Source organism: Sus scrofa, chromosome 8, assembly GCF_000003025.6.
Source record: "Sus scrofa isolate TJ Tabasco breed Duroc chromosome 8, Sscrofa11.1, whole genome shotgun sequence".
Classification (NCBI taxonomy): Eukaryota; Metazoa; Chordata; class Mammalia; order Artiodactyla; family Suidae; genus Sus; species Sus scrofa.
This window is the reverse complement of record NC_010450.4, coordinates 55,617,718-55,642,950: the sequence shown is the minus strand read 5'-3', so window position 1 is coordinate 55,642,950 and position 25,233 is coordinate 55,617,718. Positions and strand designations below refer to the sequence as shown.

General features: G+C 40.7%; 1 protein-coding gene across 10 annotated transcripts in view; it reads left to right on the top strand.

The window, feature by feature from the left end:
- Positions 1-25,233, top strand: part of AASDH (aminoadipate-semialdehyde dehydrogenase) — a 41,143-nt gene that overhangs the window by 2,586 nt on the left and 13,324 nt on the right. For 4 of the 10 annotated variants that reach the window (XM_021101363.1, XM_021101364.1, XM_021101365.1 and 1 more), the window contains exons 2-11: positions 632-906; positions 990-1,110; positions 5,524-5,843; positions 9,099-9,291; positions 17,599-17,834; positions 18,191-18,297; positions 19,063-19,235; positions 19,796-19,988; positions 20,898-21,013; positions 22,772-23,573. In XM_021101363.1, the coding sequence (XP_020957022.1) occupies positions 632-906; positions 990-1,110; positions 5,524-5,843; positions 9,099-9,291; positions 17,599-17,834; positions 18,191-18,297; positions 19,063-19,235; positions 19,796-19,988; positions 20,898-21,013; positions 22,772-23,573 (2,536 nt within the window). The remainder of the gene's footprint in view (positions 1-631; positions 907-989; positions 1,111-5,523; positions 5,844-9,098; positions 9,292-17,598; positions 17,835-18,190; positions 18,298-19,062; positions 19,236-19,795; positions 19,989-20,897; positions 21,014-22,771; positions 23,574-25,233) is intronic. The other 6 variants (XM_021101367.1, XM_021101368.1, XM_021101369.1 and 3 more) reach the window with 4 other exon arrangements.

Here is a 25,233-nt window from a genome sequence, read left to right as displayed (position 1 = left end):
GGGCTGCATCTGCAGCATATGGAAATTCCCAGGCTAGGGGTGAAATCCAGAGCTGTAGCTGCCAACCTACTACACCACAGCTCACAGCAATGCTGGATCCTTAACCCACTGAGCAAGGCCAGGGATCGAACTTTAAGCCTGTGGTACTTTAAATTTGTTTTTATTTGGTATTTGTTTATGTTATTTATTTCTATTTTACGTTGTAGTCTGCTGAGCGAGAATTCCTCATTTCTCCTTGTTTCATCCTCCTCCATCCCCCCTCAAGTTTTCTTCTAGCTCTGACGTGGAGTTAGGGTTACTGTATCAAACTTTCAACCTTATTGTTCTCAGCAGAGTTACCATAGGAGGTTCATAGATCAGAGATTCTTTAATTGTATGTCTTTGATGTTATTATTTTTTGGATTTTTTTATATATTTTGCATGTGGACGTTCCCAGGCCATGTGTCGAAATGTGTCACAGTAGCAGTCTGAATTGCTGCAGTGACTGTGCCAGAACCTTAACCCACTGCACCATAAGGGAATTCCCTGATAGAGTCATTTTTGTGAGGAGTGATTGTCCTTCCATCCCACTCTCCCCACCCCTACAATAGACTCCCTAAAACTCCTGTCCCCCTAACATATTTTGATACAGATAGAGTTTTCTGCTGCCAGTGATGTTCAGATAAACTTCAGTGAAACGACTCTTCAGGAATTGGTGCATCAGGCTGCCTCCATTTATTCTGATAAAACAGCTGTGTGTTTTGATGAATGTAACAACCAGCCTCCAGTTTATTACACCTACAAGACTGTGGTTCATGCTGCTTCAGAACTATCAAGTTTCCTGCTGTTACACTGTGACTTTCAAGGAATTCGGGAAGTTGGTCTCTACTGCCATCCTGGGATAAACCTACCCTCTTGGATTTTAGGGTAATATTTTTTACAACTAAAATTTGTATGTCATAAAGATTATTTTCAGTAGATATTCTGTGCTGACTCTGCACTCTCTTTAGAATTCTCCAAGTCCCTGCTGCTTATACTCCTATTGATCCAGATTCACCACCAGCATTATCAGTTTATTTTATGAAAAAATGTAATCTGAAGTATATCCTTGTCGAAAAACAGCAGATTAATGTAAGTGTGTGTTTTTAAATTTTATTTTTTACGTGTTATATTTACCTTTCAATTGAAGGGGGTCCATCCTCTGTCTTGATTCCCAGATTGACCAGCTCAGTAAAGTTTCTCAGTTTCAGCACTGTTGACATTCTGGTTTGGGTAGTTGTTGGTTGTGAGAAGGGTCCTGTACATCGTAGGGTGTTTAGCAGCACCCATGGCCTCCACCTGATAGCTGCCAGTAGCACCTCCAGTTATGACGCCCACGGTGTCTTGAGCCATTGCTGGAGGTCTCCCAGAGAGACTGCTCCTTGCCTGCTCTGTGGAGAACCACTGCTCGGGCAGTGCAGGTGTTCTAGCTTCCTCGTAATGAAAGGTATATTCTTCCAGTTTTCTTTGTCTTTGAAAATTGTTCCTATGAAAGGAAACTTTTAGAATATGTAGTCCTTTTATCTTTGTGTATTTATGGCAATTTACAGTAGTCAGCAACATTAAAGAATGATAACCAAGCTTAGGTTTTAAGTGACTCCAGGCACAGTTCTAGCCAAGAAACACTGCTTTGGGGGCAAGTATTGGTTTATGTTAAACAAGATGCAGCCCGTGTTTCATTGTTTTTTTTCCATTTTTTGTTTAAAAATATTGTTCTACTAAGGAGTAAAGATTGTAGAAGGTATATTCAATTTTTTTTTTTTTTTTTTTTTGGTCCTTTTGCCTTTTCTAGGGCTGCTCCCGCGGCATATGGAGGTTTCCAGGCTAGGGGTCGAATCAGAGCTGTAGCCGCTGGCCTACGCCAGAGCCACAGCAACGCGGGATCTGAGCTGCATCTGCAACCTACACCACAGCTCACGGCAATGCCAGATCCTTAACCCACTGAGCAAGGGCAGGGATTGAACCCGCAACCTCATGGTTCCTAGTCGGATTTGTTAACCATTGTGCCATGACTGGAACTCTGGTATATTCAATTTAGTCTGTTATTACTCTTTTCCTGTATGGTCCGTTTTATATTTGGGGTTAATAACTTCAGTGCATTCCACATGTGTGTGTGTACATCCATATCTGTACATAGAGCAATAAGATGGTTCTAGAGCTTGAGAGACATGGAGGGCTCTTCTAGGAAATTCTGTGTGTAGGAGTAAATCCTCCAGAAAGAGACAACTATTAGATTAATAAATATATTCTAAATACACATAGCAGTGTCTAGCCACAGCTTTCTCTCTTCTGTTCTTCAAATTTGTCGTTTGTTAATGAGAAACTAAAATAGGGATCTAAGGTTCATTTTTTTTTTTTTTTTTTTTTTTTTTTGTCTTTTGTCTTTTGAACTTTTAGGGCCTCACTAGCGGCATATGGAGGTTCCCAGGTTAGGGGTCTAATCAGAGCTGTTGTTGCTGGCCTACACCATAGCCACAGCTACGCCAGATCCTTAACTCACTGATGGAGGCCAGGGATCGAAGCCACAACCTCATGATTCTTAGTCGGATTTGTTTCTGCTGCGCCATGCCGGGAACTCCTAAGGTTCTTTTTTTTTTTGTCTTTTTGCCGTTTCTTGGGCCGCTTCGGCATATGGAGGTTCCCAGGCTAGGGGTCGAATCGGAGCTGTAGCCACCGGCCTACGCCAGAGCTACAACAACTCGGGGTCTGAGCTGCGTCTGCAACCTACACCACAGCTCACAGCAACGCTGGATCCTTAACCCACTGAGCAAGGCCAGGGATCAAACCTGCCACCTCATGGTTCCTAGTTGGATTTGTTAACCACTGAGCCACGATGGGAACTCCCTAAGGTTCATTTTTTTAAACAACCTTGGTGAAAGTTTTATAGACAAGGTGGTTGGGTGTGAAAAGGAATTGTTAATATCAGGCTATTTTTTTTTTTTTTTTTTTTTGGCTGCACCTGTGGCATGTGGAAGTTCCCAGGCCAGGGATCAAACCTGCGCTGTTGCAACCTGTGCCACAGATGTGGCACATGGAGATCCCTCCGGCTTTTCTTTATTGCATAGAGGAAGGAACTGGGTACGTAATAAATCCCATAGAAAGTGTGGGATTCCTATTCTGGCTTCCTGTTCCATGCCTTTGATGCTGGTGTAAATGTTCTTCTTTCACTTAACACAGGAGCAATCAGGAAGTATTTATTGAACATCTACTATATGCGCAGAATCTACTAGAGCAGTGCTTCTCAACTAGGCCTGACTTTGTCTCCCAGGAAACATAATGAAAAATCTGGAGTTTCTTTTTTATTTTCATGCTGGAAAAGGGGTACTTCTAGTGTTTAATGGGTAGAGGTTAGGGGTGCTGCTGCAAATCTTGCAGGGCACAAGACAGGGCACAGGTCCCCACACAGATTTATCTGGTCCAGAATGAAACCCTGTCCTAGAGACAGGGTGTTGGGGAGGGCCTTGGTATGTGACATAGCTTAAGACAGGTTTCTCGCCCTCCAGTAGTTAGTGAGATTGGTGCTCCCAAGGTCTGCATAGTGTGGTGGTGCCCTAAGCAAAGTACATGCAACCTGTAGAGAGAGGGCAGATTTAAGGGAGGAGGATGGGCTTAAGAACAAATGGACCTTTGATGTTCCATTGTGGCTAAAGGGTAATGAACCCAACTAGTATGCAGGAGGTCTTGGGTTTGATACCTGGCCTCACTCCCTGGCATTGCCATGAGCTGTGGTGTAGGTCACACGTGCAGCTTGGATCCCATGTTGCTGTGGCTGTGGTGTAGGCTGGCAGCTGCAGCTTGGATTCAACCACTAGCATGGGAACTTCCATATGGCACAGGTGCAGCCCTATAAAGCAAAAACAAAGAAGAGAATAAATGGACCCTCAATTTTTTGGACTTTACTGGACATACCAGATCAATACACACACACAACAAATACAAACAGAAAACACTTCCGGCTTTTGGGTTGTGATCTTTTCCTCTTATTTGTATTGATGTCTTTATTATAAAAACTTGTTACGCTTCATAAAACTCCTCTGTATCAATCTAATAAGATACATTGAAAGAAAACTGTATTAATCTATTTCTATTCACCAAATAACAAAGCCAGAAACTCAGCAGTCTTCTTAGTCTCACTCCCCGTCAGGAAAGGCATCGAGTCCTGTCGATTCTGTTCACAGGCCTTTGCCATCCACTCTGTGGCTGCAAACCAGTGCAGGCCCACATGACCTGTCTGACCTGGTCTGAAAGCTTCACTGAGGCTCAGTTATTAGTCCTGCCCGTCAGCCTCCTTGACAAAGTCTAGTCCATGCTATGGCACCTTTGGGTCCTGTCACTTCCAGGTGAAGGTCCTGCCTCCTTAGTGATGAATATGTAGTTATTAAGGATTAACACCTCACCTCCCATCAGCAGCCCAGCTCTCCTCCTCCCTTGCGCCCAGTTGCGTAGCTGTTTGGGATACTTACTTTTCTCCAGAACACCAGCTTTGTCAGTCAGATGCTGTGTCTTGACTCTTTGCCTAAAGTACCCCTCTTCTTTATTAGGAGCATAGCTGCCTAGAACACAAACATCACGTACAAGGATTCCATCTCTGACCCCCCAGGTGGAGTTAAGTCAACCTTCTCTGTTCTCATCGCATGTAAATCATATTTCATCATATACCACATTGCACTGCAGTGGTGTGGGGTTTTGTTTTTTTTCCTCTCTTCTGGGGGCCTGTGGAAGTTCTAGGGCCAGGTATGGAATCCACACTATAGCAGCGACCTGAGCGAGTCACAACAGTGATAACGGTGGGTCTTTAACCCACTGAGCCACCAGGGAACTCCTCCATGCCCCACATTGTCTCTTATTTATTTATTTTATTATCTTTTTAGGGCCACACCCGCAGCATATGGATGTTCCCAGGCTAGGGGTCTAATCAGAGCTGTAGCTGCCATCCTACACCACAGTCACAGCAGTGCGGGATCCGAGCTGCGTCTGTGACCTACACCACAGCTCACAGAAACGCTGAATCCCCAACCCACTGAGAGGGGCCAGGGATCAAACCCGTGTCCTCATGGATACTAGTTGGATTCATTTCTGCTGCGCCATGACGGGAACTCCTGTCTCTTTATTTTAAAGATGAATTTGAAAGGAAGGCCAGTGCTGTACTCTTGGAGTTTCTCATTTGTTTTTCAGTCCCTGGATATATAGCAAGTAGAGGTGCTCCTTGAACAACATGGAGGTTGGGGAACCAGCTCCCATGTGGTGGAAAATCCACCTATACTTTTACCATCAGCTCTTGATATGTGGAGTTTCACATCCCAGATTCAATTAACCTTCAAGTAGTGTGTATTTATTGAAAAAAATCCATATGTAAGTTGATCTGCCCAATTCAAACCCAATGCAAAGGTCAGTTGTACTAAAAAAGCCATGTTGAATTGGTAAATGAATACTTAATATTCTATCTAAGAAAGAATACCTTTTAACAATATTAATATTAGAAACTTTGTTCCCCATTTTACATAGAAATTCAAATCTTCCTATGAAACGATATTGAACTATGATACATTTACAGTTGAACATAATGACCTAATACTCTTCGAACTTCACTGGAACAATGTTGAGGTGAGCTTGATGCTAAATGATAGCAAAGAGAAATATGAAAAAGAAAAAATGACAGAGAACATGAATTCTGAGAAGAGCTGTGAAGACAAGTCAGGAGAGCGCCTGGATGTGCAGCTGGAGAACTGCTTGGCCTATGTTCTCCACACATCAGGCACCACAGGGGTACCCAAGCTTGTCAGAGTCCCTCATGCATGCATAGTGCCAAACATCCAGCATTTCCGGTAAGTTCTGCCCTTAGGATTCTTCTTCAGAATTTGTATTTTAAAGGGAAAGATGAATTTTAAAATATTTGTTCTTTGCAAGTCTTGTTCCCAAGTTGACAGTCCTAAGTAATTGAGTCTTTTGTTTCAGCTGTATCTGAACTTGAGCTGAAACAGATGCAGAGGAGGGCTTTTCTGGTTTGATCCAGACCTGGAGCCAAACAATGATCATGATGTGGTTGGAAGCTCTGCTTCTTACATGTTAGTAAGAAGGGAGGAAACACATTCTTGGCAGAAGTAGCAGCACCCATGTGGTAGAAAGGAGGGGTTTGGCTTGCTAGAGTGCCCTGGGGTGAAGCTTCAGGGTCACTGTGGGGCAGGAGTCTAGTTTGCTCAGTTGAAGAAGTTTGAACTTCATTCAGAAGGCAATAAGGAACCCTTAAAGAGATTGGTATCTCCTTAAGTTTGCTCCTGTAGCATTGCTTTTTTTTTAGGGCCGCACTTGTAGCATATGAAAGTTCCCAGGCTAAGGGTTGACTCGCCTATGCCACAGCCACAGCAATGCCAGATCCAAGCTGCATCTGCAACCTACACCACAGCTCATGGCAGTGCCGGATCCTTAACCCATTGAGTGGAGCCAGGGATTGAACCTGCATGCTCATGAATACTGGTTGGGGTCATTACTGCTGAGCCACAACAGAAACTCAGATTTTCACCTTTTGAAGAAAGAAGGAATCAGAGGAGGACGGGAACCAGAGGGGAGGAAAAAGAAATCTCATGAGACACATACGTAATTATATGCCATTGTAAGCTTTATGTAATTGAAAATTTTCTAGTAAGCACATTTAAAAAGCAAAAAGTGAAATTAATTTTTTTTTTTTTTTTTTTTTTTGGTCTTTTTGCTATTTCTTGGGCCGCTCCCACGGCATATGGAGGTTCCCAGGCTAGGGGTTGAATCGGAGCTGTAGCCACCAGCCTACACCAGAGCCACAGCAACGCGGGATCCGAGCCGCGTCTGCAACCTACACCACAGCTCACGGCAACGCCAGATCGTTAACCCACTGAGCAAGGGCAGGGACCAAACCTGCAACCTCATGGTTCCTAGTCGGATTCGTTAACCACTGCGCCACAACGGGAACTCCAAAAAAGTGAAATTAATTTTAACAGTATATCTTATTCAGCCTATCTGAAATATTATCTTTTTAATATATAATCAATATAAAAATGATTATTGAGGCATTTTTATTTTACCTTTTTATCTTTATTTTTAGGGGAGTATGGGTGATTTTCAATGCTGTGTTAGTTTCAGGCGTACAGCAGCATTACATTCTTTTGTACACGTGTTGCATTTTCCCAACGTGGCATGTATTTTACACTGATGCATATGTCCATGTGGACCAGACACGGTATTAGTTCTCGGTAGGCCCATGCACTTGATGGCTGGCTATTGCATGAGCAGGTCTGGAAGGAGGCTGGTTAAATGCTGCAGAGGTGTCTCTTGTAATCGGCAACGTGGTCTTCAGTCACTTGACCTCTAAGGCCCAGGGCTGAAGACAGCACGAGAGTAAGCACTAAGGAAGTGGAGGTAACAAAGTAAAATGTTAATTTTTAGAAACTAGTTTTAATAGAACAGAAAGATGGTATTCTGGGAAGGTGTAGCTTTTATCTTTATTTTAGATGGGAGAGGTTTACAGGCTGAGGGGAGAGAATTGGTCGAAGGGGTTGGTTTGAGAAATCAAGCAGTAGGAATGGAATAAAGGAGTCAGCTAGTTGGCGGTGGAAAGAGATGATATTTAGAATACACATCCTGCCTCGGAGTTCCTACTGTGGCTCATGGGATGGATGGTGTCTCTGCAGCACCAGGACATAGGTTCGATCCCTGGCCCAGTACAGTGGGTTAAAAGATCTGGCACTGCCACAGCTGCAGTATGGGGCGCAGCTGTGGCTGAAATCTGATCCCAGCCCAGAAACTCCTGTATGCCTAGGAGTTCACATACTTTTCCGCCTTAAAATGTCTTTTTGGCTGGATCTGAGAATTAGATTGATTAAAAAAAAAGATCAACAGGAGAAAAGCACACAGATTTATGTAATAGTTTTCATGTGGCACAGAATCCCTCATAAGGAATGAACACCCAGAGAGATGCCAAGATTTTCTGTTAGGTCAACCAGAGAGGCCTTGTGGGAAATGACTGCCCTTTGTGGGGAGGCTCAAGGAAGATAAGAGTTACCTTGACAAGGGCTGTTTGGGTGAAGTTCTCTTGGCTTCAGCTTCTTGTCCTTGATGGTTAGAATGTTACTTTCCTTCTGGTATAGCGAGAACATCTTGCATACGGAAGTTTCATTTGCTGTTATGAAAAACGGGAAGGCCAGAGTGTTTGTCTTGTATTTGCTGTTTTTTTAAGTGCCTTTAACTCAAAATAGCCAATATACTAGAACTGCATATTTCGGGGTGGCATGTTTTGAACTCCATCATTAAATGGCTAAAGGTAGGGGCTTATCTATCTAACTTAGTGGAGAAAAGGGAGGGGAAGAAAAGGGTTTTGATGGGAGACAGAAATAGATTTCTTTAGGAAAGACAAAAGGAGATAAGAAACTTTGTGATAAAAGGGTGTGTGCATGTGAGGATAATTTTCTTCATGTCTTTAAGGGCCAGGAAACACCCCTGTAGAGGGGTTTCCGGTAGGTCGACTCTTGATGTACTTTCTGGGAGTGCAGTTCCCTGAAGATGGAACTTCAGCAGTCTCATTCCCCCAAGTTTCTGTCAGTCAGATAAGGGAAGCTCCAAGAAGGCTTCTTTCTGAATTTGTTGAATCCTGGTGTCTTCAGCTTAAAATAACCTTCATATCAACCCTGGGTTTTCACTTGGGTCCCCGAAACATACCATACATGAAAGTTTGATTGAGTAACTGGGAGGAGGTGTGTGCTGTCCCCTGTTGTTCTCCAGCCATCAAAAGAGAGTAGTCCTTGTCTTCTGCCCTAATGGGAAACATACGAAGGGAATTCTGGGGCATGTTCAGTCCAGCCAAGCTGACACCTCAGAAAACCATCAACACATGATAAAATACATCATGGTAAAATGTGGCTATGGCTTTAAATGGCTCTTAATCCATACAGTTATAAGGAAAAATTCTAGAATTAGTAGCACCATTTTGTATAATCTAAGAAAAATGAAATCTGCCAACATCTTGGAATTTAATGATCACATTTTTTTTTTTTAAAGATATCTGCAAACTAAATGTCAGGCATTTCTCATAATTACATTCTATTTTGCCTTAGGGTACTTTTTGAAATCACACACGAAGATGTTTTGTTTCTGGCCTCACCTCTGACCTTTGATCCTTCTGTTGTGGAAATATTTGTTGCTCTATCAAGTGGTGCCTCTCTGCTTATTGTACCAACTTCTGTCAAAGTGCTCCCATCCAAATTAGCTGATGTTCTCTTTTCCCATCACAGAGTGACTGTTCTGCAGGTACGTTTTAGGAGCAAATGAAACGTTTTGTCTTTCATTAGTCAATATTTTAAGTGTGTTAGAGAATAGTTTATATTCCTGTAGTTCTTTACTGTGGATTAATGTTGCTTTAGTTAGATTGTCAAGGTCTGTCTCCTGATGATGTCACTTTTTGTTTGTTTGGGAGTGAAAAACAATCAATTCTGTCTAGACAAGTCTTTAACTGTGCACTTTGTACATACTTAGGAACTATAGGAGCTTGACTTTTACTTTGATCTTTTGGGATAGGCCTCTCCTATTTTAAAGTTTGAAGTTTATTGCATTTCCCACTAAAAGGCAGTCTAAGTAAGTTAAATTATAATTGACTTAGTAATTTAAATTTTCTGGTTTTTACACCAGTATATTTTTTATCAACCTAAAAAAACAAATATCTTTTTTTGGTCTTTTTAGGGTCACACTTGTGGCATACGGAAGTTCCCAGGGTAGGGGTCGAATGGGAAATGTAGCCACTGGCCTGTACCACAGCCACAGCAACATCAGATCCCAGCAGCGTCTGCGACCTACACCATAACTCACAGCAACACTGGAACCTTAACCCACTGAGCGAGACCAGGGATCGAACCCGCAACCTCATGGTTCCTAGTCAAATTCGTTTCCACTGCATAACGATGGGAACTCCCAAATATCTTCTAAGTTTGACATTTTTAAAGATTTAAAAAAATATATATCTGGGAGTTCCCATCATGGCGAAGTGGTTAACAGATCTGACTAGGAACCATGAGGTTGCGGGTTCAGTCCCTGCCCTTGCTCAGTGGGTTAAGGATCCGGCATTGCCGTGAGCTGTGGTGTAGGTCGCAGACGCGGCTCGGATCCCGTGTTGCTGTGGCTCTGGCGTAGGCTGGCAGCTACAGCTCTGATTTGACCCCTAGCCTGGGAACCCCCATATGCCGCAGGAGCAGCCCTAGAAATGGCAAAAAGACAAAAAAAATAAAAAATAAAAAAAAATAAAAAAATATATATCTGAAAGTATGTGATTGGCACACTAGCCTTAACATATTACCTTGTAAAAAGGAAGATATTAAATTGAAAATGGTTGATGATATTAGAACTAATTAAATTATAATGCATATCATGATAATTTTAAAATATCAGGTTTGTATCTAGTGTAATGAGACTCAAGAGGATGCTAAATTTTGTGCTCAGAGACAGAATTTGATGTCGATTTTCTTTTTAGGCAATGTGTTTTTCATCCTATAAAAAACCATGTGTTGTATATAAATGGAATGAGTATAGCATTGTGGCTTGCTGGGTGTCAGTGGTATAAATTCTCAAATGTTGAGGAATCGCTCTTTGAATCTGGGCAAGATTTTTGATTTTTTTTTTTTTTTTTTTTTTTTTTTTTTTTGTCTTTTTAGGGCCGTATCCTCGGTATATGGAGGTTACCAGGCTAGGGGTTGAATTGAAGCTGCACCTGCTGACCTACACCACAGCCACAGCAATGCCAGATCTGAGCTGTGACTGTGACCCACACCACAGCTCAGGGCAATGCCAAATCCTTAACCCACTAAGGGAGGCCAGGGATCGAACCTGCATCCTCATGGATAACAGTAGGATTGATTACCTCTGAGCCACAATGGGAATGCCTCTGGGCAAGATTTTAATATAACTTTTATTTTCCTGTAATATTCAGGGGGCATAATTTTTCAGGGAATATTTGCAGAGTACCTCAATAGATTTGAGCATTAGGTACTAAAGGAAGGGAGACTTCCCTTCTACATCAAGTCAATGAACTATACCTCTTTAAATCTGATCCCCTTGCTCATTGTTCTAGCACACTCTCAGATAAATTTACTTTAGCAATGGGTTTTAACATTTTTGGGATCACAAATTCTTCTGAGAGACAGATACACATTTACTAAGTCTGTCCCCAGAATATCGCAAATTTTGCATATAGTTTCATCGTGATTTTATTTAATTTGCAATACATATGTATTTGGAATGTTATCAGCAGATCACATTTGACTTGGTTTGAACAAAGAAGAGAAATAGAAAAGCTGATAGGTATCCTTTCTTTTGTATAAGACACATGTAATGAACTTCAGCTTTATTTTGTTATCAATGTTCACCTTTTCCCATCAAAGTCAATCATCAAGGATTTATGTGTATATATATATTTTTTATATACATATGTATAATTTTTCAGAGCTCCTTGTATGGTTTTTATTTAAAAAATAATAACCTTCCTGAACCTAATTGGATAGTAAGCAAGGATCTTAAAGCTCTCAAAGAAAGATAATATTTTAAAATTATCATGATATGCATTATAATTTTATTAATTCTCTTTAATATCATTAATCAGTTGCAGCGTAATATCTTTTTTTGCAATGTAATATGTTAAGTCTAGTGTACCAGTCACATGCTTTCAGATATATATTTTTATTTATTTATTTATTTGTCTTTTTTTTGCTATTTCTTGGGCCACTCCAGCAGCATATGGAGGTTCCCAGGCTAGGGGTCGAATCGGAGCTGCAGCCACCAGCCTACGCCAGAGCCACAGCAATGTGGGATCCGAGCCACGTCTGCGACCTACACCACAGCTCACGGCAACGCCAGATCCTTAACCCACTGAGCAAGGGTAGGGATGGAACCCGCAACCTCATGGTTCCTAGTCGGATTCGTTAACCACTGCACCATGACGGGAACTCCTGGATATATATTTTTAAATCATTAAAAATGTCAAATTTAAAAGATTTTTTTTTAGGTTAATATAAATATACTGGTGTAAAAATCAGAAAATCTAAATTTCTGAGTCAATTATAATTTAACTTACTTAAATCAGCTTTTAGTGGGAAACGCCAGATCCGAGCTGTGTCTTTGACCTACACCACAGCTCATGGCAGTGCCAGATCCTTAGCCTACAGAGTAAGGCCAGAGATCAAACCCGTGTCCTCATGGATCCTAGTTGGGTTTGTTACCCTTGAGGCACAACGGGAACTCCTAGCCATCATTTTGACAAGAGGTTTTCCTTATGATAAAACTCGTAGTGAAATAGTTAAGAACTTGATTCGGATGTTTCATATATAGGGTAACCACTATAATTTATTACCAAAAACTTGGAATCTTGAGAGTGAATGGAGGCACTAAATTCCTAGACAGGAATATGATCATCCTACTACTTAGATATTTTGACAAGCCATGACCTTAAATAACCTCCCTGAATTTAAATTAGCTTTTATTGAAGCCATTTTAAAAAAATCTTTATTCACATGGAACTTCTGGCTTTGGCCAAGTAAGGAGATTAGCCAGTCTCCTCCCCCAAAGCAACTATAAACCTGGCAAACTATAAACCTGGGCAAAATTGACAAAAACAACCATTTCAGCACTTTGGAAATCAACCAAAGGCATACAACTCTCTGATGAGTGTATGTTTTTATAAACTGCTGAAGTGTGCATTCAAAAAGGGAATCTGAGGTGTGGCCAGTGAGAAGGGCCATGGCTCCACTAGCCTGAGGCTGCAGTGGGTCAGGAGGGCAGGCACATTCCTGGCTAGAACCATGTTCAGGTAAGTCAGACACTGCAGAGGGCCCTCACTCCTGGATGACCCTGAGGCTGCATGCATGCACATTAGAAGACCAAAAAAGGGTCCATGGAAAAAAAAGCTGGATCAGACTTAAAAGTGACCTAAACTTTGAATGAGCTCCTGTATCCACACATAGATCCATGTGTATGGACAGTCTGTCCAATCATTTGGTGACTGCTGAGCTATGCAGAAACAAGATGACCCTAAGGAAGTAAGACTTAAAAATGAAAAGTAAGAATTTGTATTTTAAAAACCAACTGAGGAGTTTCTATTTTAGCTTAGTGAGTTAAGAACCTATTATCCATGAGAATGCAGGTTCAATCCCTGGCCTTCCTCAGTGAGTTAAGGATCCAGTGTTGGCAGTGTTGTTGCAGACACGGCTCAGATCTGGCATGGCTTTGGCATAAGCTGGCTGCTGTAGCTCCAATTTGACCCCTAGCCTGGGAACTTCCATATGCTGCAGGTGCAGTCCTTAAAAAAAAAAAAAAAAAAAGCAAAAAAAGCAAACAAAACAAAACCAACTGAGGGATTTCCCTAGTGACACAGTGGATCTGGCACTGTCACTGTGTGTCTTGGGTCGCAGGTTTGATCCCTGGCCTAGGAACTTCTGCATTTTGCAGGTGCGGCAAAAAACAAACAAAAAACCTACAACAGCAGCAGAGACCAACTGAACAGTGACATCAGTGGCCACACATTACAACGGAGACAGAATTCACATTGAGCCTAGGCAAGTTACAAACAAAGAAATAAACAAGCATATAAAAAACCAGTCCCAAAAATACTTCATAATGATAAAATGGTCAGTACATCAAGAAGTACATTGTTCCTACCAAGAGCTGATGCCTGGCTCAACTGGAGGTTCCAAATACATGAAGCAAAAATGGGCAGAACTAAAAGGAGAAGTAGATGACTCAGTGGTTTGAAATTTTAATACCCTACTTTCAGTAATTGAAAAATCAGACAGAAATCAAGGTCCATATAATAATGAAGACTTGAATAACATTATTAGCCAAATTGCATATGTAGAATAATCCATCTGCTAAATGCAGACTACATATTCTTTTCAAGTAAATTGAACAGTTCCTAGAATAGATTATATGCTAGGCCACAAAACAAGTCTCAGGAAATTTTTAAAGTGTGTCGACAAAAAATTAATTAGTCAATCTAAGAAAGAAATAGAGAATATTATTCAAGCCAACCTGGGAATTATAACCTGGGAGACAGTCTTTCAGAATTATCTGTGGACTCTTCTGCCTCTATAAGCACAGTTATGTACATTTTTGAGACAAAGGGTTATATGTACATCAGAGTGACATATTGATAGCTTACCTAGTCCAGATTTGCATGTATAAAGCAAGTACTGGGTCATTGTGATCTCTTACAGGATTAAGAAAGGAATATTAATCTTTTATGGAATAACCTCATTAATGCCGGGAAAAAATTGCCTTTTATGATGAAGCAGATATTCCTGTGTCTTGTAAGGAATGTGGTTAATGTATAATGCTGATCACTTGCATGTTAAAGTGGGAGCAGTGGGGAACAAACAGAATTTTATGTTTAACAGTCTTTTCTTCTCCTACCTTAAGAATTTTATTTCATCAAATGTGACTAAGTGGAATTTATCCCAGGAATGTACATTTGGTTTAATATTTTAAAATCCATTGAAGCTGTACAAGCACATAAAGAATAATGGACAAAAAAAGCACATAATTTTATGAGCAGGTGCAGAAAAATTATTTAGCAAAATCCAACACCAACAATTAAAAAAACTCAACTGGAGTTCCCATCATGGTGCAGCAGAAACAAATCTGAATAGGAACCATGAGGTTGCAGGTTCAATCTCTGGCCTCAATCAGTGGGTTAAGGATCCGGCATTGTGGTGTGATTGTGGTGTAGGTCTGAGCTGTGGTGTAGGTTGAAGACACAGCTCGGTGTCTGGGTGTTGTGGCTGTGATGTAGGCTGGCGGCTACAGCTCTGATTAGACCCCTAGCCTGGGAACCTCCATATGCCGCTGTTGCGGCCCTAAGAAGACAAAAGACAAAAAAAAAAAAAAAAAAAAAAAGCAAAAAGAACTCAACAAACTAGGAATAGAAGGGAACTTGCCCAACACAGTGAAGGGCATCTGCAAAGACTGCAGCTACTGTTATAATTGGAAAAAAGACTGAATGCTTTCATCATAATATTGGGAATAAGGCAAGATGTTTGCTTTTTCTTCTTTTCAACATTATTCTTGTTGCTTTAGCCAATGCAATAAGGCAAAAGGGAAGAAAGAAATTAAGTAACCACATTGGACAGAAAGAAGTAAAACTATTTGCAGACAGCATGGGAGAACCACTAGAGCTAATACACAAGTTTAGCAAGGTTGGAGGATACAAGACCAATATTGCAAAATCAACTATTTCTACATCATAGAAAAAAGACCAAAAATGAAATTAAGAAAATAATTATATTCACAATACCATCAAAAATAAATAGGAATAAATTTAAAGAAGAGCAAGGCTTATATGACGAAAACAATAAAACATTGTTGATAGAAATTAAAGTGCTAAATAAATGAGATATTTCATGTTTGTGAATTTGAAATCTCAGTATCATCAAAATTGCATTTCTCCCCAAATTGACCTATAAATTAAATACAGGCTCTGTCAAAATCCTGGTAGCTTTTTATTTCGGCAGAAATTGATAAACTGATCCTAATTTTTTTTTTTTCCACCCATGCTATGTGGAAGTTCCTGGGCCTGAGATTGAACCTGTGCCACAGCAGCCACCCAAGTCGCTGCAGTGACAACACGGGATCCTTAACCCACTGTTCCACAAGAGAATGCCTGGTCCTAAATTTTATATGGAAATTCCAAAGCTAGTCCTGATCTATACAGTAGAATAAAAAGTCCTATGGTCTGAGTATTTGTGTGCCCCAGATTCACAGGGGCCTTGGGGAATGCTTAGGTTATGAAGGTAGAGTCCTCAAGAGTAGGATTTAGTGCCCTTGTGAAAAAGACCTCACAGATCTCCCTGGCATGTACTACCACGTGAGGACATGGCACAGGTTACACAAGTTTCTAACCCAAAGGAGGGCTCTCACCAGAACCCAACTGTGCTGGCACCCTGACCTTGGCCTTCTGTCCGGTAAGAACTGTGTGAGAAATAAATGTCTGTTCTTTATGGAGTTCTTGTTGTGGCTCATTGGGTTAAGGACCTGACATCTCTGTGAGGATGCAGGTTTGATCCCTGCCTCACTCAGACTGAGAAGTTAGGGATCTGGCATGGCCACAAGCTGCAGCATAGGTCACAGACGTGGTTTGAATCTAGTGTTGTGGTGGCTGTGGCAGACGCCTCAGCTGCGTCTCCTATTCGATCTCAGGCCCCGGACCTTCCACATGACGCAGGTGCAGCCCTAAAAATAAGATTAAAAAAAAATTTCTGTTGTTGATAACCTACCCAGTCTGTGGTATTTTGTTATAGCAGCCTGAACAGACTAAGATAAAAGAGAATGAACTATTGATGCATACAACGTGAATCACAAAGTCTTTTAAATCAACTTAGAGTGAAAGGAGCAAGGTCAAAGCAGAATACGTGTTGTATGATTCCATTTTATAAAATTCTAGAAAATGCCAGCTGATCATTAGTGACCAAAAGCAGATCACTAGTTGTCCAGAGGAAGGTCCCTTTGGAGGGAAGAGTGACAGTGGTACAGAGAGTTGAAGAACGTATTCATTCATGATGGCTTCACCAGTAATAGATCTCAAAATTCGTGTTGTGGAAAAAAATTTGTATTGCACACCTTAAATATGTATAGTTTACTCGATGTCAATTATAGTATCTCAAAGTGGTTTTTTTGTTTTGTTTTTGTTTTTGTTTTTTTGTCTTTTTGCCATTTCTTGGGCCACTCTCATGGCACATGGAGGTTCCCAGGCTAGGGGTCCAATCAGAGCTGTAGCTGCCGGCCTACACCACAGCCACAGCAACTCGGGATCTGAGCCACGTCTGCAATTTACACCACAGCTCACGGCAACGCTAGATCCTGAACCCACTGAGCAAGGGCAGGGACCAAACCCGCAACCTCATGGTTCCTAGTCGGATTCATTAACCACTGAGCCACGACGGGAACTCCTCAAAGTGGTTTTTAAAAATCTTTATTCATATTTTGCTTAAGCACCTTTTAAAACCCTTTTATATACTTTTTCTACATAGAAATAATGGAAAAGGAAATGTAAATTGATTTTATAAATTTTGTTTTTATCTTTAAACCTTTTTGTCTAAACTGCATAATGAAACATAATATTTTGCTTGTTTTTTGCTAAAACAAAATTTATATACACATTTTAAAAAAACTTCAGGGAGTTCCCATCATAGCTCAGCAGAAACAAATCTGACTAGTGTCCATGAGGACACAGGTTCAATCCATGGCCTCACTCTGGGGGCTAAGGATCCGGCATTGCCGTGAGCTGTGGTGTAGGTTGCAGACGTGGCTCGGATCCAGCGTTGCTGTGGCTCTGGTGTAGGCTGGCAGCTACAGCTCCAATTCAACCTCTAGCCTGGGAACCTCCGTATGCTGCAGGTGTGGCCCTAAAAAGACAAAAACAAAAACAAAAAAACTACTTCAGTAGTTTTCCAGGTATGATTTGCCATTTAATAAACTCATCTTTAATTTCTATGCGAGCTCCCATTGTTAAGCTTTGAGGGGCATTACAGTTTTTATTTTTTACAGTGAAGGGAAAGAAATAATTTATTTTTAATATGTCTGCAGGCAACCCCGACATTACTTAGAAGATTTGGATCTCAGCTTATCAAGTCCACTGTTTTATCAAGCAGTACTCCTCTTCGAGTATTGGCCCTTGGTGGCGAAGCATTTCCATCATTACCTGTTCTCAGAAGCTGGAGAGGAGTAGGCAATAAAACACAAATATTTAATATTTATGGTATAACAGAAGTATCAAGTTGGGCGACTTTTTATAGGATTCCAGAGAAAATTCTTAACTCGAAGTAAGAGTTTCAACTATGAAATAGGGTAGAGAGAAACTATTCTTCCAGTATTTTAACATAGTGATGTTGATAGGCACTGGGATGGTTATTTTAGAAACATTATTTATCTAGAACTCTAAGCTGGGAATCCAGAACTTTTGTTATTGTAACTGATGCTACAGATCCTGCTAGAACTTTTTGTAACTAAACAGCAATGAATAACATAACCTTTCCACCAAACTCTTTTCCTCTTGGCAGTCTTTGAATTTTAACATAACAAACTTGTTTTTTTAGTATAATACGATTTTAATACATTGGTGAATGTTCTTTTGAAAAGAAACATTTTAAATCTGTTTTGGATTGTTGTGTTTTCATAGAGATGCATTGCCTGTGCCACTGGGCTCTCCGTTGCTTGAGACAGCAGTCGAAGTCAGAGGCACTGATGGATTCGCAATTCAGGAAGGCAGCGGCCAAGTATTTTTAGGTTGTTTTATATTTGTTAGTTGGGAATAATTTTTTTCAAGAGAAAAAAAATCTGATGTTAATTTTTTTCTTTCCTCAATTTTTCCTAAGTCTAGTATTTTCAGTGATGGTAATTTTTAATCCTTTCATTGAAATGAAATATTTAATAAGTTAACATAATTATTTCAAATAACAATGTCTAATACTCTAAAGGAAGATACAAAAGTAATTTAGAAACTATCACTTAGACCTTTATATTTCTATTGTAGCCAAAATTCTATTTAATTAGTATTCTAAGAATGTTTTTAATCACATATATACTTAGAAATAAATTTTGTTTTATCCCTTTGCTTACTGAGGTTATTATTGTATCTAATGTTATAATATTTTAAAATGAGTCCCCCTGCCTTTTTTTTTTTTTTTTGTATTTTCTAGGGCTGCATATGAAGGTTCCCAGGCTAGGGGTCTAATCAGAGCTGTAGCCGCCAGCCTTCGCCAGAGCCACAGCAACACCAGATCTGAACCGCGTCTGCGACCTACACCACAGCTCACGGCAATGCCGGATCCTTAACCCACTGAGCAAGGCCAGGGATTGAACCCACAACCTCATGGTTCCTAGTCGGATTTGTCAACCATTGAGCCACGTCGGGAACTCCAAATCCCCCTTTTTATATGAATATTCGCACTTTGAAACTTAGTAACTGAACTTTTGGAGATGTGCTGATTTGATGGTTTTAATGTATTTTCCATGAATATTTTATTACATTGGTGTTTATGTCTTGTGAAGGTGGCAGAAATAGAGTGTGTTTTCTCGATGATGAGATGACAGTGCCACTTGGCACAATGCGGGCCACAGGAGACTTTGTGACGCTGAAAGACGGAGAAATGTTCTTCTTAGGACGGAAGGACAGTCAGATCAAGCGCCATGGCAGACGTCTTAACACTGAACTCGTGCGACAGGTAGAGCTGTTTAAATAGTAGCTCTCAACATGTGTAGGTGTTAGAGGCAGCCAGCACTGACTTTCTGTGCCAGGGTTCTATATCAGTATTATTTAAACCTCAGATTTTTGTATTAGGGATGAATTACAATAGAAGGTATGAATAATTCATTGTGTACTTTATTCTCAGCATGAAGAGTTGTTTTTTAAATAAGTGACAAAATGGAGCTTGATAACAAAATAATTTGGCTTATTTTGCTCTAAGAGCTGTTATTTTAAAATAACATTAAAAACTATGTGTTGGTAATAGTGATAGTAGCAATTTTTAAGAAATCTCAGGTGTAGGAGTTCCCATTGTGGCTCAGTGGAAACGAATCCGACTAGGAACCATGAGGTTGCGGGTTCGATCCCTGACTTTGCTCAGTGAGTTAAGGATCCGTGAGCTGTGGTGTAGGTGGAAAAAAAAAGGAACTTCTAGTGTATTCCAGAGTTTAATTTGTGCTCATTTCAGACATGTTAAGTTGGAACAGAAGTTGGTTTTTAAGTGTCCTCACTGGCAAACCGGGACAATCTCTCTTATAGGTTGCCGAAGGGCTTCAGCAAGTGGAGTCTTGTGCCGTTACATGGTATAACCAGGAAAAATTAATTCTCTTTGTGGTGTCCAAAGATGATTTAGTAAAGGATGACATCTTTAAAGAGCTGCAGAAACACCTCCCAAATCATGCAGTCCCTGATGAGCTTGTGGAGATTGATTCGCTGCCATTTACATCTCATGGTAAAATAATCGAAGCGGCTATGTTTTGGTGACAAATGAAACTAATTGTAGTCATTACTAGTTTAAAGGCCACTCAAATTCATATTATTTAAGTAATACTAATATGTGTTGTGGTAGACCCTCTGTTAAATGCTTTGTATAATCAACTCATTTTCTTTCCAGAAAATCCTGTAAGTTAGGTAGTATTATTCCCATTTACTGATGTGGAAAATAAAGCCTAAGAGGTTAAGTAATTTTCCCAAAATCACATTGCTAATGTTAATGGTAGAGTTGAAATTTTGTCTAGGACTGTTTGACTTTTAAGACATGGGCTCTTAATCACTGTATTCTATTACTGTCCTAATTTCGTCTTTAAATAATTTCGTCTTTAAATATTTATTTTTAAATGTGGGAATTGCTCAGTTAATAGTGCAGTTTCTTTAACTCTTTAAACGAGATCAGCATTGACCTCTTTCTTTTTTCCTTTCTTTTTTTTTTTTTTTAGGGCAGCACGTGTGGCATATGGAAGTTCCCAGGCTACGGGTTGAATCAGAGCTGTAGCTGCCAGCCTACACCACAGCCACAGCAACACCAGATTGTTAATCCACTGAGTGAAGCCAGGGATCGAACCTGCAACCTCATAGTTCCTAGTCGGATTCATTTCTGCTACGCCACAAGAGGAACTCCAACCTCTCCTTTCTTCTTATCTGTTCCCCACTGCGTTATTTATTATTGATTGAAAAGGGACCACTTTCTTTATTATTGATTATCTATGACAAACTGTTGGGACTGCTTTCTGTATTATTGATTATCTATGACAAACTATTCTATAGAATTTCTAATGTTTACAATGAAAAATGTGTGTATTGTGAGTAATGAAGATGTGAAGTGTTCAAGCTTAAATTTTAAAATTTTTATTTCTCTTTTAAGGCAAAATTGATGTTTCTGAGTTAAATAAGGTTTATTTAAACTACACAAACTTGAAGTCTGGATGTAAACTCAATGGAAAAGAGGAACTTTGGGAAAAATTACAGCATTCGTGGAAGGTACAGCTTTAAGATAGAATTTGTCCTAAAGAGGTTGTGTGTTTTCAGGGGATACAGCATCCTTCTAAGGATGTTATTGTTGCCCAGATGTTAGGTCATATAGCTTAATTTATTCAATTTTTATTAAATGAGGCCTAGTTCTCTACTGTAAGATTAGATTAAGTCCCCATATAGCAGTCTATTTGAAGTGAGGCAGTCATAAAAGGCACAAGCAGACAAAATCCATCTTGGCATAACTTTCACCTGCAAGGGAGAGTGGAGAGCAGTAATGCTTGTCAGAGCTGCAGAAATAGCCAAGTCTCGCTACACTATAACCTGTGCTATAAAGGCTTAACATCATTATTCCACAAGAACCTTATTTTTTTGCTTTTTAGGGCTGTACCATGGCATATGGAAGTTCCCAGGCTAGGGGTTGAATCAGAGCTACAGCCACCGGCCTACACTACAGCCACCGCAACACTAGATTCAGGCCACATCTGTGACCTACACCACAGCTCATGGCAATGCCAGATCTTTAACCCACTGAGCGAGGCCAGGAATCGAAACTTCGTCCTCATGGGTACTAGTCAGATTCATTTCTGCTGTACCACAATAGGAACTCTCAGAACTTTCTTAATAACAACATATATGTTTCTGCTTAAGGAAACACACACACACAAACAAAAGTTTATTTTGAAATTTATATTTTTGTTACCATGGTTTTGTAGGTCAATGTAATTTTTTTAGATAAAATGTGGAGTTTTCTAAAGCGTTCTAAAAAGAGGATGTAATTGCATAGGCTTATCTGAAAATAGAGGCTGTTATTAAGTCTTACCCACTTTATTTTTAGATTCTTGGAAAATAATTTTTATTTATATGAAGCTAATGAAGATAATTATTCCTATATTACAGAAATATCAGACATTAGTACCTCATGGGCTTTATATTTAGTAAACCAGATGTTTTTATTTATTTTTTCTCTTTTTTGGCTGCCCCCCTGGCATGTGGAGTTCCTGGGCCAGGTGTCAGCTCCCAGCCAAAGTTGTAGCCTAAGCTGCAGCTGTGGCAATGATGGATCCTTAACCCACTGTGCCAGGCTGGGGATGGAACCTTATCCCGTTGCTCCCAAGACATTGCTGATCCCATTTGTGCCACAGCAGGAACTCCAAATCAGATGCTATTATAAATCTCTTCCCTATTGTATGGGTAGAAAGACTGTTCTAAAAGGAAGTATAATTTGCAGTTCTAGCTAGGGTAAGTCTGTGACAAATTTGGTAGCATAATGATGGTCTCCTTTACTACAGAGAACATCATTTTAAAATTTATTATTACAAATACTTATTTTGGGGAACTGCTGCTCCTGCCAGTAGTGCAGTGGGTTATGAATCCAGCTGCAGCAGTTCAGGTCGCTGAGGAGGTGCTGATCTGATCTCCGGCCTAGGGCAAGATTAGGGATCTGGTATTGCTGCAGCCCCAGCCACGATTCACTCCCTGGCCCAGGAACTTTCATATACCTCAGGTGCAGCCAAAAAAAATGTTATTTTTGGAGTTCTCTTGTAGTGCAGTGGGTTTAGGATCTGTCATTGTCACTGGAGTGGCTCAGGTTGCTGTGTGGCCTGGATTCAATCCCTGGTCCAGGAACTTCCTCATGCCGTGGGTGTGGCCAGAAAAGCCATTTGTTCATCTCATTACTGCCATCTATACATTACCTGTAAATGCTGAATTTTTTTGGTTTTAGGCCTTTAACGTCACCATTTTTCTCCCTTCTCAAATCTGTAGTCTGTTCTGGGTCTCTCAGAAGACTCTTCGAAGGTTCCTGATGAGTCCCTCTTCCTAAACAGTGGTGGAGACTCCTTGAAGTCCATGCGGCTTCTCAACGAGATTGAAAACCTTGTTGGCACATCCATACCTGGGCTTCTGGAACTTATTCTTAGCACTTCTATTTTAGAGATTTATAATCACATCCTTCAAGCGGTGTTTCCAGATGAAGATCTGACATTTGGCAAGAATTATGCCCCAAAAAGAAAATTCAGCGATGTTGTTAATCAAGAGGAAACCGGTGGAAAATCTTTACATCCGGAATCTGTTGTGTCTTTAAATTGTGACAAGAAGATAAATGCTTTTATCGCCCTGAGCAGAGGGAGTCAGATTTTGTCTCTGAATACTACTAGATTTTTAACTGAGCTGGGACATTGCCCTTCAGCCTGTTCTTCTGATTTAATTTCACAGACTAACATTCAAAATATGAAAAGCTTAAATCCTCCAGCTCTTACTGGGAAGTCAAAAGATCTGTCCTGTGTTGTTGCAAAAGTTTCTGAAGACAAGACACCTGTGACAGGGGCTGAAGACATGGAGCTGTGTGTGAAGTGGAGCTCAGACACAGGCAAATGTGTGGATGCCTCACCTCTGGTTGTAATTCCAGCTGCGGATGCATCATTGGCAACTGTGTACATTGGCTCCCATTCTCGTAAAATGGTGGCACTTAATCTTTACTCTGGGAAGGTGAAATGGGAACAGATTTTGGGAGATCGAATTGAATCCTCGGCATGTGTATCCAAGTGTGGAAACTTCATTGTAGTGGGTAAGTTTCTGAATTTGAGGTTTATAGAGATAAATTTAATTACCATATGATAAAGCTAGTAGGACCAAGTTAAATTTAAAAACCTACGTAGGAGTTCCCATTGTGGTTCAGTGGAAACAAACCGGACTAGTGTCCATGAGGATGTGAATTTGACCCCTGGCCTTGCTCAGTGGGTTAAAGGATTTGGCATTGCTGTGGGCTGTGGTGTGGGTCATGGATTCAGCTCAGATCTGGCATTGCTGTCGCTATGGTGTAGGCCGGCGGCTGTAGCTCCAATTCAACTCCTAGCCTGGGAACTTACATATGCTACACCTGTGGCCCTAAAAAAAAAAAAAAAAAAAATTATATTTATATATATATATATAATAAAGACCTATGTATTTTGGGTTTGATTGCTATCAAAGAATAATCGTTAACTGCATGTTGATTCACAGTGTGGGCCTTAAGTCAGTTTCTTTAGCTCTAAACCTGTCACTAACTCTTTGACCTTCAACAAGTTGCTAAACTTCATAGAACTTCATTTTCTCATGAGTGTATGGACATAATAAATAAAACATGGTGCTGCCTCACAGATTAGCCCCACACTGAATGGTGTAGAGTAGTGGACATTTATTATCCCACAGTTTCTGTAGTAAGGCACTTAGGGAGCTTGGCTGAACATTCTGGTTCAGGGTCTCTCATGTGGTTGCAGCCATCTGCAGCCTGGACTTGCTGGAAAAATCTGCCTCTACGATGGCTTACCCGCACTGCTGGTAACAGAAGACTTCAGTTCTTTGCTCATTCTTGACAAGAAGCTTCAATTTCTGGGAGTTCCCTTCGTGGCTCAGCTGTTAATGAACCCAACTAGGATCCATGAGGCTGCGGGTTCTATCCCTAGCCTTGCTCAGTGGGTTAAGGATCTGGCATTGCTGTGAGCTGTGGTGTAGGTTGCAGACTCAGTTTGGATCTGGTGTTGCTGTGGCTATGGTGTAGGCCAGTGACCGTAGTTCCAATTGGACCCGCAGCCTGGGAACCTCCATATGCCGAGAGTGCAGCCCTAAAAAGCAAAAAAAAAGGGGGGGGGAGCTTCAATTTCTTGCCACATGGGCTTTTCCATGGGTTACGTGAATGCCCTCGCAATCTGGCAGCTAATTTTCCTCAGTGTCATTGATCCGAGAGAGTGAGGAATGCAGTACTGTTAGGACCTAAGACCAGCATTTTTGCTTTATTCTGTTACTAGAAGCACATCATTAGGTCCAGCCCACACTCAAAGGGAGGGTATTAGGCTCTGCCTCCTGAGAGGAAATGTGTCAAAGGGTTTGTGGACATTTTCATTTTTGGCCGCTCTCAGGGCATGAAGAATTTCCCTGGGTCAGGAATGGAACCCGTACCGCAACAGCAACCTGAGCCATGGCAGTGCCAACACCAGATCCTTAACCCGCTGCGCCACCAGGGAACTCCCTGTGGACATAGTTTAAAACACAATACTCATAGAACTTTTGAAAGGATTAAGTGAGGCAGTTGCTTATGAATCCTTTAGTACACTGCTAAGCACAGACTAAGTTTACATCAAGTGTGAGCTCCTATCTGCTACTCAGTTTCATTAAGATGTATGTGACCTTTTTTTTTTTTTATCTTTTTGCTATTTCTTGGGCCGCTCCCGCGGCATATGGAGGTTCCC